Source organism: Pinus tabuliformis, chromosome 2_2, assembly GCF_031772625.1.
Source record: "Pinus tabuliformis cultivar Carrire ecotype Pingquan chromosome 2_2, CPIR1, whole genome shotgun sequence".
Lineage (NCBI taxonomy): Eukaryota > Viridiplantae > Streptophyta > Pinopsida > Pinales > Pinaceae > Pinus > Pinus tabuliformis.
The window spans coordinates 1,259,991,398-1,260,006,372 of record NC_142300.1 but is presented as its reverse complement, the minus strand read 5'-3'; the positions used below and the strand labels follow the sequence as shown (position 1 = coordinate 1,260,006,372).

General features: G+C 34.1%; 1 protein-coding gene across 1 annotated transcript; it reads right to left on the bottom strand.

The window, feature by feature from the left end:
• Nucleotides 1-1,649: 1,649 nt before the first annotated feature.
• On the bottom strand, nt 1,650-2,516 carry LOC149198062 (uncharacterized). Its single transcript, XM_089408908.1, has one exon. It carries the CDS (start codon nt 2,514-2,516, stop codon nt 1,650-1,652), a length of 867 nt encoding a protein of 288 aa, XP_089265034.1.
• Nucleotides 2,517-14,975: the final 12,459 nt, after the last annotated feature.

Here is a 14,975-nt window from a genome sequence, read left to right as displayed (position 1 = left end):
TGTTTCCTTCTTTCTTCCATTTGACCTATCAGTATCCCCTCTTCTTTGGCAAGATCCTCGCTTCTGCCTACTGTTATAATTTCTTGTTGGACTTTCTTCATCTTCTGATCTAGAAGCTGCTAGTCCTTGAGGATATTCCCAAATTCCTCTTGGTTCCATTTTTTAACTTTTTCTTTCAGTTCCTTCAATTTTAGTTGGAATGTCTGCATCCTGCTTCTTCCCCTTTGTTGGCTTTGTTTCCACCACTCCTCTACTTTCGTCATAAACGTCTGATCCCTTAGCCAAAAGGCCTCAAACCTGAAAGGTCGTTTCTTGGGGCTGGCTTTGATGTCAAGCTCTATTCTAATCAGCCAGTGGTCAGAACCCATTCCCGGTAAAATCATTTCTTCAATGAATATATCTTGATTTATGATCTACTTTGATATTAAGAATCTATCCAGTCTGGAAACAATTTGGTGTATACCGCCTCTTTTATTGTTCCAGGTGTAGATTCCATTTATCGTTTGAATGTCTACCAGTCTTTTTTCTACAATCATATCTCCGAAAGCTTCCATATCTGAATCTATTCTTCTAAGTCCTCCCCTTTTCTCCTTTAGAGATGTGATCATATTAAAGTCTCCTCCAACAATCCATGGATATGCTGGAAACATAGAACGTATAGTTTCCAGATTCTGAAGGAAGATCCTGCGTTCTCCTAGAATGTGAGGACCATATACACCTGATAGAAGAACCCATTCCTGAGATCCTATATTCCTGAATCTTCCTAAAAGGATTCGAGGTATGTTGACCCAATCTTCAAATTGAATCTCCTCTAGGTTCCAGAGGATTGCCAAGCCCCCCGCGCTGCCTATAGCATCCTGACCTATTATCTCATAATGCGGCTTGAAATTGCTCAAAATATCTTTTAATTTTTGTTCTCTGATTTTTGTTTCTTGAACTAGCATTATAGTGGGTTTATCTTTTTAAGTCTCTCTCTCAAATATCTTTGTTTCCCCTTACTATTCAGCCCTCTAATATTCCAGGTTGTGATGATCATTTTAACAATTTAAGGCGCTGTTGGAATACCTCTGACAAGGGCACCACTCTTCCTGAGTTTACTAGCATTTATCCAACCATCTGAATGGTCTCACTCATAGGTCTTCTTCCTCTTTTCCTTCCTCCTTTCCCTATAGTACCCACATCTGTGCTTTGTCCTCCTTGTGTCCCTAGCTATTATGGCTGATTTATTATTATTGTCCCTCATTTCTCCTTGTATCTTTGGAACATGTCTTTATATAATTTTTTTTGTTCTTATAGTATGAATCTTTCATCCAGATGCCTCCATTCTTGCAAAAGTATCTTCATGACTTGTTCTTCCTCGCTTCCTTTATCCTGTTGTGGGTCTCTCCATTTGGTTCTGATCTTGAGGTTTTTCTGTTTTCTCCCCTTCCTTTTATATTTCCATAATAGTTTGCACTTTATTTTTTGCTTTGTCTTCATTTATATGCTCTACTGTTTCATCTTCACCATCCTCACCTTTCGCTTTCATTTCCTCTTATTGTAATATTTCAAACTAGTTTTGGCTTTTCTGAGTGAATTCTAGAGAGGGTGGATTCTGCTTAGTTTGTTCTCTTGGGGATTTTCTTCGCCGTGGCACTTCTGTAAACCCTTCATTGTCTCCTCCTCTTATCCCTTCCTCCTTTCCAATATTCTCCTTTTTTGCTCGAATCTGTTGGAGCTCCATTGGTAATCATCAGACATGATTTGTAAAGATGGTCGTATTCATGGCATCGTCTACATCGAAATGGAATATGTTCATAATCAACTGGTTGTTGCAACACCTCATCATGGTATTCCACTTCAATATAGTCCGGGAGCGGTTTTGTGATATTCATGTATACACAGATCCTGGCATATGACATATATCTACCTTTTTTGGTAATTTCTGCCACCTTGACAAAAGTCTCGATTGAGTTCCCTATCCCCTCTAAAATCTCTAGATCCCAGAACTCTATTGGAAGCCCAAACAGTCTCACCCATATTGGTGCTGCTAACATTTTCTCCTTATCTGGGTTGTAGCACTCTTCCCATTGTCTCATAAAAAGACCTGCATTATTGAAGAAGTAAGGTCCCTCCTCAAAGATCCTTTCCTTATCTTCCAGGTTAGCAAAAATGACCGTAAAGAAACCTTTGGCCCCTAGTTTTAGGTCAATATTCCCCTTAGGCTTCCATCTCAATTGTATCCATTTATCCAAGTCTTTCTCAGACGACCATGTGCCGACAAACTTACAGATTAGAGCATGATCTTTCATATATCCTCTGTATTCTTCAAGTTTATTGTTTGGGATAACAAACCTGGGTTTTTTTGTTGCTCTCGGCAGGCATCTGTTCCCCGTCCTTGCTTGCCATATTGCCCCCATGACCGGCGCGTCCTTGCTTCGTCTCCTTGTGCCGCCACTCAATTCGTTCCTGCTTACTTCTCCTGTTGTTACCTTTTTATAGGAGGGGATCTCTCCCCCCCCATCCGGCTCTGCCATTTCTTTTGTCAGTTCTGTCAATTTTCGGTTTTTCTTCCTCCAATCGATCCGACATTCTTGCTTAATCTGATCTTGTGCAGGTGGGTTCAAGTTCCCCCTGCACCCTGATCTGGTGCAGGTCCGCCAGAGGCAAACCTTTCCAAAACCCTAACCCTAGGCGTTTGTCTTCAGCGCTCTCTGAGAATCCCGAGTCCCCTTATAAAATTCTAATAGTCAATATCTTAACCCCTCATTGATGTCTAGAAATTTCCTGACTCGAGATTTATGAAATATGTTTTAGTTGAGTGATAAAGTGTGAATAATATTTTTTCTTTTTAAATACAAATAAGAAAATTATTTTATTATATTCCTTATTATTATATAAATAATTTGTTTAATATAAATTTTATATATATTATTTGATAAATTAATAAATAATAATCTCCATACCAATACCAATAGAGATATAGATACATATATGGATACTTCAGGATTATTGACCCCTATTCCAAACACTACCCACTCTAAATCTGTTTAAACATGAAAGAAGCAATATGCATCAAATGCCCTAGCTAGATTATCATATTAGTTTATTTGTTTCCTTCAAAATAAGTTGACTGAAAGGAAAAATAAAAGGTCAATTTACTACATCTATACATTAATTATTTTTAAAATTAAAAGAAATGAAAACCAATATTATTGAACGACCATCTTCAAACAAGCGCGCCTTGCAATTACAATTCACACTCAAAATAATTACGCATACTAGCCTCCTCGATGTTTTATTTGACCTATTCCTGATATTTATATTTCCCGAAAAATTAAAACAAATAGAAACAGAACTTAAACTATGCCCAAATGAACCATCAAGAAGTTGAGAATACCGAAATTGAAATGAACCAACTCCAAAATGTATTAATTCCTCAATGTTACAAGCATGATTATCATTTTATAGAATCATGATTATTTTATAGAATTATTTTATATTTTTGTCCCAAAAAAAATATTTAAATATTTAAATTTAAGGTAGATAAGTATTTGGTGATTTTTATTTTTAAATAACAGCCTATATTGATTTTTAAGGGAATATGTTCAAAAAGGTATAGCCTGGTATGGAATTTGTTAAGTTGCATTGACTTTTAATAAATTTAAAAAATTAGATTCATACCAAGTGGCTTCTTGCCCATCAATTTCCTAGAAATTTGAGATTATTCCAATTCTGATAATAACATTCATTTATATATAAGCAAATTTTATTCAACAAAATAGTCAATTACTTTTGATCAATTAAAAAATTAGATTCGTGCCAAATAGATTTCCTAAGTATTTGAGATTATTCCAATTCTAATAAGTTCCTCAGTATTATTTATAACATTCATTTATATATAAGCAAATTTTATATAGAAAAATGGTCCATATGTGTAATTCATTTTTCTTCTCAAGTTAAAGTTGACTCATAAGATTTTTATACATGGTTAATCAGGTAAATATATACATTAATAAAACATTATTCATGTTGCCATAGTTTTTTTGTTGTAATATTTTTTTATATATTTATGAAGCCTTTGACTATATCAACCACTAATATATATTAATTACCAAATCCCAAAATTTTACAAAATAATTTTTTATTTTAACTATTAAATCTTACCAAAAAATATATAAAAAGTAATGTAATGATTTATAACATAGGTTTTAGAATATAAAAATCAATTTAAACTTATATAACTAAAACCAAATGATAATTTTCTGGGGGTTAAGTTTTATAATTTGACATTTTTCTATGAAATGAGGGTATTTAGTAAGTTACTATGTTTTACTAAATGAAAGGAAAATTGAAAATTGATTATAATTTAATATATCTTTTTAAATTATTTTTAAATTAAATAATTTACTTCTTTTTCAAGTAAAGATATTTGGTTAAGTCATTATTATTTATATGGCATTTTGTTAAGTTAAGTTATTATTATTTATGAATGGAATAAATTTAAAAGTTAAAAATTTAATTTTTATTTAAATTAGTTTAGATTTATTTTAATTCTGGATTTATCCAGTTTTGAGAGGGATTACATTTTTTCACTCTAAAAGAAATTTGTATTATGTCATTGATCTCTTTCAATTCTTGATATATCAAGAATTAAAATAAATCTAAACGAATATAATTTCCCTTTTAAATAAGTTATATTCCACATAAATACTATAAATTCACTTAATATAAATAAATATTATAAAATAATTTTTATATTTATTTATATATAGTAAAACTATTTTTACATTATACTAATTTTAATTTAATTTTTATTTTTATTTAAATTTACGCAGTAGAACAGGACATAACAACTTCTCTTCTTATCTGCACAATTAATGAAAAAAAATTTAGGTTTTAAAAATAATTGTGATTTTTTTCATAGGGAATTTCGTAGTTGGGGGAGTTTCATAATTAGACAGAGCCAACAAAGAATCCATGTACCTAAATATACCTCTCCTATAGACACGCGTCGACCACATGAATCGGAACCTCGATCACGATTTACGGACTTGCCGATGGTGCTGCCCCGAAGCTGAGGAATTTAATTAAAAAACGAAAGGTACGAAAGGGAGGACAAATTAATAAAATATAGATGGAGCTATAAATAACCAAATATGAAATTGGGTAAAGGGATTTATACACCCAAGGACCCATCCTGGAGTGCATTTAAAGCTTATGCCACAAGTTTTTCTTTCATGGAAACGGATTCTCTTCAAACATACATATGAAAAATGTTGAAATGAAAGGAAAGCTGTGTCTCAGAAAAGTATTTCGATATTAATTTCGAGAATAGAAAAGCAAATCTCGCCACTCTCCCTGAACGTAAACGCGTTGCCGTAAGGCGTTTAAGATATGAGGGGATTACTCATTTCTGCAACACCCAGTTATTTCTGCAACTCTCCACAGTTATATCACTCCGCCTTAATGCCCCCGTATGTTGTTGGCAGCATATAAATATGGGTTGGTTTCAGGACATTGCGCGTGGAGACCGTGGGATACAATTATAAACGAGGAGCCATGACAGAAGCTACTGACCGGCTCATGACGCAAGCGGAGTGAAAATACAGTGAAAATATAAATTTCTCTATGTACGTCATGTAGCAGCTCCACCTAAACTCTTAAATCTTCAGTTTAATATCCATATTTTGAGCGTTCATGGTCAAACTCTCTCTATCCAAGAAATTGCAGTGCGTTTCGCATGTTCGTCAAGCTGTTTGTGTTCACTCAATTATTGGAATATGTATAGCCTAACTAGCATTAAATGTGAACAACATGATTGACTGGGCTGAGGTCATTTTCACTGAAAGGTCTTTCGATCAAACCAAAAATAATACGGATATAAATTTGAATTCATTCATAATTTTAAATTGATTTTTGATTTTTATAATATATTTTCAGCTAGTTTAGTTTTATTATATTTTATTCCTAATATAAAAATTAGTCTTATTATATTTATTTATAATATATTTTTAATTTAATCAAAGGTAAGAATTTGTTAGAATTATAAATTTAAATGATAATTCAAATACCTTAAAAGCTTTTCTTTAAATGAATAAATTATGTACATAGTGAAAAACTTATTTTAAACTATAAAGATTAAGATTTTACAAAAGAAATTCAGCAAATTCTCATCAAAAACTCCAAAAACTGCCCAACTTAAAATTGTTTAACAATGACTTAAATTTGGGGCAAGACATAATTTAACTAGACTTAAATTTGGGGCAAGCCATAATTTAACTATTAAAATTAAAAATATATATATACCTCGATTTTTTACATATAAATTTATATTTATATATATATATATATATTAATAATGGTTATATTTAAATAACTATATTAAAATTTAAGAATATTTATTATCATTGTTTTGGGATGTAAATTAGTTAACCTTATAACATTAATTTAATACAAACAAATTCAATTGCGATTTATTATTTCCAACATTAATTTTAATTATTATAAAAAATAAATTAAATTTCTAAAAATTATCATGATTTTGCAATTTAAATAAATAACTTGATATTAAATGAACCACAAAGCATCATACATGACACAAACATTTTACGAAAGGAAGTGCTATGGACTTCTCGTTAAGCATATGACGTTTGACTTACTAAAACATTGATAAGTGGTGGGAAGCTAATCATCACAAAATGTATCTACATGTTACAGTGTCTACATGTTACATGTTCTATGATGTGTGGTGGGAAACTCATCTTATAGCATCACAAATTGTATCCACATATATGTATTGCATTGTTTAGCTTCTCCTTCATTTTATATCGTGCAACATAAAAACTTGTGTATCATTTTTTTTTTATTTCATTTTCACATTGTTGTAAGCTTTTGGGATAAAATTTAGTATAATTATATAAATTAAATTGTTGGTAATTATGAATAGATAATTTATAACCAGGGTTATATAGTAGATAATACTCATCTCTATGTATTTTTCATTTTATACATTGTTGTAAGCTTTTGGGATAAAATATGAAAGGTTTAAAATTAGTATAATTATATAAATTAAATTGTTAGTAATTATGAAGAGATAATTTATAACTAGGGTTATATAGTAGATAATACTTATTTCTGTGTTTAAATATAGCTAAATTAAAGTAAAAAATTGAATTGTACTTTCAAAGTTTAAAATCCACTAAATTTAGGTTTTTGTCATTGGTAAATTGAGGTATTTTGTTAATTGTAATTTTGCATTGTGGTTGTGGAGAATCCAATCATACTCAGCCACAATAATAATGTTTGATTGTAGTGATAATGCTTTATCTAGAACATTTAAAAAGTAGATAAATGTATTTTAAAGAGTAGTTGTTCTTGCCAAATATATCTCTGAAAGACAGGTTGAATATATTCTCCCCCCCCCCCCCCCCCCCCCCCAACACATATATATTAAAAATAGAGTTCAAATTCATATATATATAAACGAATGTCAAATAAGTTCATGAGATAAGGATTTTATCTCCATATTACTAATTTATAAAGGAAAATTTAACAAATAAAAATTAATAAATTAGATAAATATAAAGTAAAACCAATAGAAAATAGATTAAATAAATGTAAAGTAAAAAACTATTAGCTAACTAAACCATGGGCTATAACACTTTCCTCAAAAAGCAACTTTAACACAATCAAATTCAACGACTAAAATCAATGGCTTAGTAAGTTATAGAATCAAGTGATATGGGGCAACTTCAACAACAACGATCAAAGGAATGGCAAGTTTAATAAAGGAAAAAGGAAAGCGAGACATATGGGAAACGCTCAACCCTCCAAGAAATCAAGGAACTCTAGGTATGAAGAATCCAATGTTACCGGGATGGGTGAAGCCAGAGGAGTTCTAGGATGGGTGACCTCCTGGGAAGTCCTGGTTACCGGGTGCAAGCCCCGGAAGTGATGATTGATGCTATGTGATTCGTTCTCCACATTTCACTAGTTTCAATCCCACTTCTTCACCCCTGTGAGCATCACCCGATGCAATGAGTGCTAAATGAACTATTCAAAAATCATGAGAAATTAGTCAGTTACGACTACCTCTCATGGAAATGGTCATACGTTTGAATGACTTACTTAACGCAGTTGAATCCCAAAAAATGATATCGAATCCAATGTTGTTAACAATAAGCAAAAGAGTATTATCTTATATCAGTCGTCTCAACTTCCTCTCCTCTGGACACTTTGGGAAATTGGCTGATTGATAGTGGTCCCTCAAGGCACTTCACCGAATACAAGGAAGCCCTCTCTAATCTGATAGAAAAGGAGAAAAACTTGGAGATCATCATTGGAGACGATGCCACCTATCGTGTGAAGGAAGTAAGGAATGTTACCCTTCAATTGAATCAAGGTGACACTATTCATTTGCAAGAAATACTATATGTACCTAATCTCAAGAAGAACATGGCATGCATTTCAACTATGGAGGACAAAGGATTCAAGGTGGCATTCATCGATGGAAACATACATGTTTGAAAAGGAAATTTTAAAGATGCTTTTACTCTTGGGTTCAGGGTTGACATTTTGTATCAAGTTGGAGGAAGTCCATTGGGAGCCATGTCTTGTGACACATCTCTACAATCTCAAACATGGCATCAGAGGTTTGTGCATCTTCATTATAAGGCCCTACCCGATGTGAGACAGATGGTGTTAGGCCCCTATAATACTAGTGATTCCCCCATTATTATTGTCATTGTATCCCTTATTGTTATTATTGTGCCCCTATTGTCCCCATATTGTTATTAGTATGCCCTATAAAAACCCACTATTGTTATGTTTGTGCCCTTATGCTATTACTGCTATGTCAGCTTGATTACATTGTGACCCCTTAGACTCCTATATATAGAAGGGAGGTTTAGTCATTTGTATCATCCAAGAATTGTTCATTTGTGTAATGTAAAGGAGGTTCCCCCCTCAAAGAGGTTGAATTCTGAGGCATTGATCTATCTTTTCTATCTTTTTGTGAGTTGGTTTCCTAACATTTGGTATCATAGCTTTGGATTCTAGGGTTTCGCTGCTCCAAACAGGTTATCATGGAATTTCACTATAACTTTTTTCTGTGATGTTTCAGAAGCTAAAAAAACCCATTTGAGTCGAAATCGTTCTGAACTTTGGGTTCAAATTTCAAAGCTCGTCTCACTATATTTGCGAAGATATGATCTGAGGAAGTTGGCGTTTTTGCAGACTCCTGAATTACATTCCAAACAGGTGACCTGAGGAAAATCATCATAACTTTTGTTTTGAGCATTAGATTGAAATTTCGTAAGATGTTTCAGAAAGAGGGCGACCTGTAGTTTTCTTTGTATTAGTTTCAGGTACTAAGGTCAAAACAGTGACACGTGGCACATCGTACAAGTTCGCTCTACTGAACTATTCTATAATCAGGTCACCGTGGGAGATTTGACATAACTCTTCCTTGGAGAATCCAATATTGATCAAACTTGCGGGGTTAAAAAGAGGACTCAAAAGACTATCGCAGGACGCGATTTTAGATATTCAAGATCTGCAGTTACAAAGATACAACATATTCAATATTGAGCTCTTACAAAGTGCAAAAAAAAAAGTGTGTAGTTTTTTGGAATTTTGCATAAGATTGGTTTGAAAAATTAGTTTGAAGGAATTCAAAGGGAATAGTGAAGAATTATTAGTATTAATTAATGCCCCGAAGAAAGAAAATGGAAACACCTAGTAAGCAACCTGAAAGCTCTAGCATGACTCGTGAAGAAGAGGAAGAAATGCAACATGATATATCAAAATTACAAGACCAAGTACAACAAATTTCACTCTCACTAAAGGTAAATGAAGCCAAGATCAATGGCATGGAAGCTAATATGAATTGCATGAAAGTAAATATGGATGGCGTGGAAGCTAAGATGAATGGCATGGATGCTAAGATGAATGGCATGGACGATAAAATGTAAGCATTGAAGATAAATTTGAATAAGTTGCTACATGAAATGGTCACTAATGGTGAAATGGTAGTAAAGGAAACTCATGATGAGAACAAATGAAATATTAATCATGATTTCATAGAATCTAATGTTGGATTGAAGACCCACCATAATCCAAAAATCGATATGAGGAAGTTTGATGGCAAGGATCCCGGAACATGGATTCTACAGATGGAGCAATTTTTCGATCTCCATAATGTGCAAAAAACACAAAAGGTATGTATTGCAACTTTAGATTTGGAACCAAATCAATTTGTATGGTATCAATGGCTTTTATCTTGTAAACAAATTGTCACTTGGGAAATTTTTATAGAAGAAATGATAGCACATTATGAGGATACAAAAAGCAACACCTTTTTTAGCCAATTGATAAATCTCAAACAAATGGGTTCAATGATGAAGCACATTGAGGACCTCCAAAAATTGAACATAAGGGTAAAAGATATTCCAGAGGAGCATAGGATTGATGTGTTTATAGAGACTTTAAAGCATAATATCCAACATGAGGTTCTCCTTTGGGAACTTGATTCATTGCAGAAGGAATTCAGGTTAGCAAGAAAAATGGAAAGCAAAATTATGGCAACGGGGAAGCCTACCACTCACAACTATCAATATGGAAGTGTTGTTGCCCCTAGCCTTCCACAACCTACAAGGTTGACACCACAAAAATTGGAAGAAAAAGGAGAAAAAGGGCTTTGTTACAGTTGTGATAGCAAATACACTAAAGGTCATAAGTGTGTTGATAAGAAATTATTCTACATAAATTGTGAAGAGGAGGAAGAAAAGGAGCTAGAAATGTCAAAAGAAGAGGATATACTCCAAGAACAAAGCCTAGATAAAGAAGAAATGAATCCGACCATATCTTGAATGCATTGGCTGGAATTACTACTCCTCAAATTATCAAGATAGAAGGACATATCAAGAAGAAAAAGTTAATAGTGTTGACTGATTCGGGAAGTACCCATAATTTTATTCATTGTAAGATAGCAAAAGAATACGAATTGCTTCCTATATCCAGCACCATAGTGTCAAGTGATGGTTGCAAGTGGAGGAACCATAAATTGCTCTAAAAAGTACCATAATATCAAGCTATCCATGGGAGAATATGTATTGAATAGCCCAATGATTTCCATTCCAATGGGTGGTGCTGATGTTGTACTAGGAGTCCAATGGCTACAATCCGGGTACAATAGCTTTTAATTTTCAAGAACTTTTCATGAAATTTTGTGCAGAAGGAAAGGAAGTTGAATTAAGGGGTATTGCAGGGAAACTGGAAAAGATAATCAACTCTAATGGTATGAAGAAGCTTCTAAAGAAGGAACAATGAGGTTTAATTGCACAATTATGTTCGCTAGAGGTTCCCACATCAAAATCATCTATTTCTCTAGATATCCAAAAAGTCTTTGGCAATCATTCCAAGGTATTTGAGACTCCCAAAGGTCTCCCACCTATTCATGATCATGATCATGCTATTCATTGTATTCCAAGAAGTGTTCCTTCAAACATCAAGCCATACAGATATCCCTATGCCAAAAAGAGTGAAATTGAACGTATGGTTGCAGAAATGCTAGAGGCTGGTATAATCCAACCTAGTCAAAGTTCTTTCTCTGCTCCAGTAGTATTGGTGCACAAGAAGGATCGATCATGGCACATGTGTCTGGATTATAGGGAGCTCAACAAGCTCACTATTAAAGATAAATTTCCCATTCCTCTCATTGATGAATTATTGGATGAATTACATGGATCAATTTACTTCACCAGGTTGGATCTTCATTCAGGATATCATCAAATCTGAATGAAGACTGAAGACATTCTGAAAATAGCATTTAGAACTCATGAGGGTCATTATGAATTTTTGGTCATGCCTTTTGGCCTTACCAATGCACCTTCTACATTTCAATGTTTGATGAATTCCATTTTCAAACCTTTCCTTAGAAAATTTTTGTTAGTATCTTTTGATGATATACTAATCTACAACAAGTCTTGGAAGGATTCTGTTGAACATGTTGACAGTGTGCTCAAACTATTGAAGGAGAAACAATTATATGAAAAAAGATCCAAATGTTTCTTTGGAGTACGATAGGTGGAATATCTGGGTCATATTGTATCTCATGAAAGTGTTAAGGTAGACCCTAGCAAAATTAAAGCCAATAAGGAATGGAAAATCCCCACATCCATAAAGCATCTGTGAGGATTTCTCGGGTTGACAGGGTATTATCGCAAGTTTGTTAAGAATTATGGGATAATAGCATCACCTCTAACAACATTATTGAATAAAGATGCATTTTCATGGACTCCAGAAGCAACAAATGCCTTCAAACATCTTAAAGAGGCAATGTGCCGAGCACCGGTCTTAGCTACGCTGGACTTCACAAAAACCTTTATTGTGGAATGTGATGCTTCAGGAAATGGAATTGGTGATGTTTTAATGCAAGATGAAAGACCCATTGCTTTCGAAAGTCGTCCAATCAAGGGAAAGCATTTACACAAAGCTATTTATCAGAAGGCAATGTTGGCAATACTACATGCACTTAAGGAATGGCAACCCTACCTAATGGGAAGACACTTTAAGGCAAAAACGGATCATGATAGTCTTAAATAATTTTTAGAACAAAGATTATCCTCTAAAGAGCAACAAAAATGGGTCACAAAGATGTTGGGTTATGACTTTGAAATCATCTACAAAAAAGGGAAGAAAAATGTTGTGGCAAATGCACTCTCAAGAAAGGATGAGGATGTGGAAGCATTGTTGTGTGTCATTTCTATTATCCAACCAGATTGGATAAACAAAGCAAGGGAGGAATGGAAGAATGACGAAGAAGTGTAGGCACTCATTCGAAAGTTACAACAAGATCCCAGTACATCTGATACATTTTGCTGGAAAAATGATTTGTTATGGTACAAAGATCGCTTATACCTATGTAAGAATTCCTAACTCAAACAAAGGATTCTTATGGAATTGCACACTTCTCCCTTAGGAGGGCACTCAGGATTTTTCAAAACTTACCACAAGGTTAAGAAGGAATTTCTTTGGGATGGCCTTAAATTGGATATTCAAAATTTTGTGGCGGAATGTTTGGTTTGCTAACAAAATAAAGTTGAAACAATTAAGACCCCATGTCTATTACAACCTTTATCTATTCCAAGCCAACATTGGGAGGAGGTTTCAATGGATTTTATCACAGGTTTACCCAAGTCCGAAGGAAAGAGTGTCATCATGGTGGTAGTTGACAGACTTACCAAGTATGAACACTTTTGTGCATTATTACATCCATTTAAAGCCAATACAGTTTCTACTACATTTATGGAAACAATTCAAAAGCTACATGGAAACCCAAAGATTATTATAAGCAACAAAGATCCCATTTTCACTGGAAATTTTTGGACAGAATTATTTTCTTGTCTCGGTACTCAGTTAGCTCATAGTTGTATGTTTTAACCCCGTACAGAAATTACCTACATATGAATTCTAAAACACATAAAATAAACAATGTGACAGCATAACACATAAAACACATATACACAGAGATTTTCCCTTGGATCCAAAACCGGGACTACCAGCTTGATTTTTCATTATGTTCCTTTCAATGTTATAATACATATTTATACATGCTGAAGCATCCAATACCATGGACCGAAAACCATCATGTCCAATACCATGGACCAAAAACCATCGCATCCAAAAAAGATGTGCGAAAAACATGCACAAAACCATAGGTGGATCTGCCCATCCTAACATAGGGTCCAAAACCAAAATTTTCCGGGGCGTTGCCCTGGACCCCATAAAGTGGGGTTACGGATACACCTCAAACCCCCTGTGACCCCCCCTGCTACACAATCGGCGCAATGAAGGGGGGCTCCGCCCCTGCTCTAATCCCCTGGTTAACTATGTGGGCTAGTCATGGAAAGAATATAACACAACCCAACAATAGCTAATCTTATCATCCTCAATCTGATGGGAAAACTGGGATAGTAAACAAATGTTTGGAAGGATATATTCATTGCTTTATCTGGTAAACAGACACGGGTCAAATGGTTGCCTCTGGCTCAATGGTGGTATAACACTTCCTTCCATATTGTAGCAAAAATGATCCCATTTATGGCACTTTATGGATATCATCAACCATCCATCACATCATATTTAAGAGAAAATTCTAAGGTTCAAGCAGTGGAACATCACATCGAGCATCAACAACAAGTTCTGCAACTCTTAAAGGATAACGTCACATTGGCACATAATAGAATGAAACAATAGGTATATCAACATCGCAGCAAAAGAAGTTTTGATGTAGGTGACTGGGTATTCCTACGGCTACAACCATATAAACGAATGTCCCTCAAGCAAGCTAAGAAGGATAATAAATTATCACCAAAGTATTATGGTCCGTACAAGGTGTTGCAAAAGATTGGTACTATGGCATACAAATTAGAGCTTCCTGCAGCTTCTTGAGTGCACCCAATTTTCCATGTTTCATGTTTAAAGAAGGTTATAGGTGACAAGATCCGAGTTCAAACAATATTGCCAGAACTTGATAAGGAAGGAAAAATCATATTGGAATTGGAAGCAGTCACAGAAACAAGAACTCGACAGCTACGAAATCGATCAATTTCAGAGTATCTGATCAAGTGGAAGAACTTATCCACTGAAGATTCCACATGGGAGGATGAGAATTTTATACAGAAGCATTCAAAACTACTTAAGCGTTGAGGACAATGCTTTTCGGAAGGAGAGGGTCATGTTAGGCCCCTATAATACTAGTGATTCCCTAATTACTATTGTCATTGTATCCCTTATTGTTATTATTGTGCCCGTATTGTCCCCATATTGTTATTAGTATGCCCCATAGAAACCCACTATTGTTATTTTTGTGCCCTTATGTTATTACTGTTATGTCGGCTTGATTACATTATGACCCCTTAGACTCCTATATATAGAAGGGAGGTTTAGTCATTTGTATCATCCAAGAATTGTTCATTTGTGTAATGTAAAGG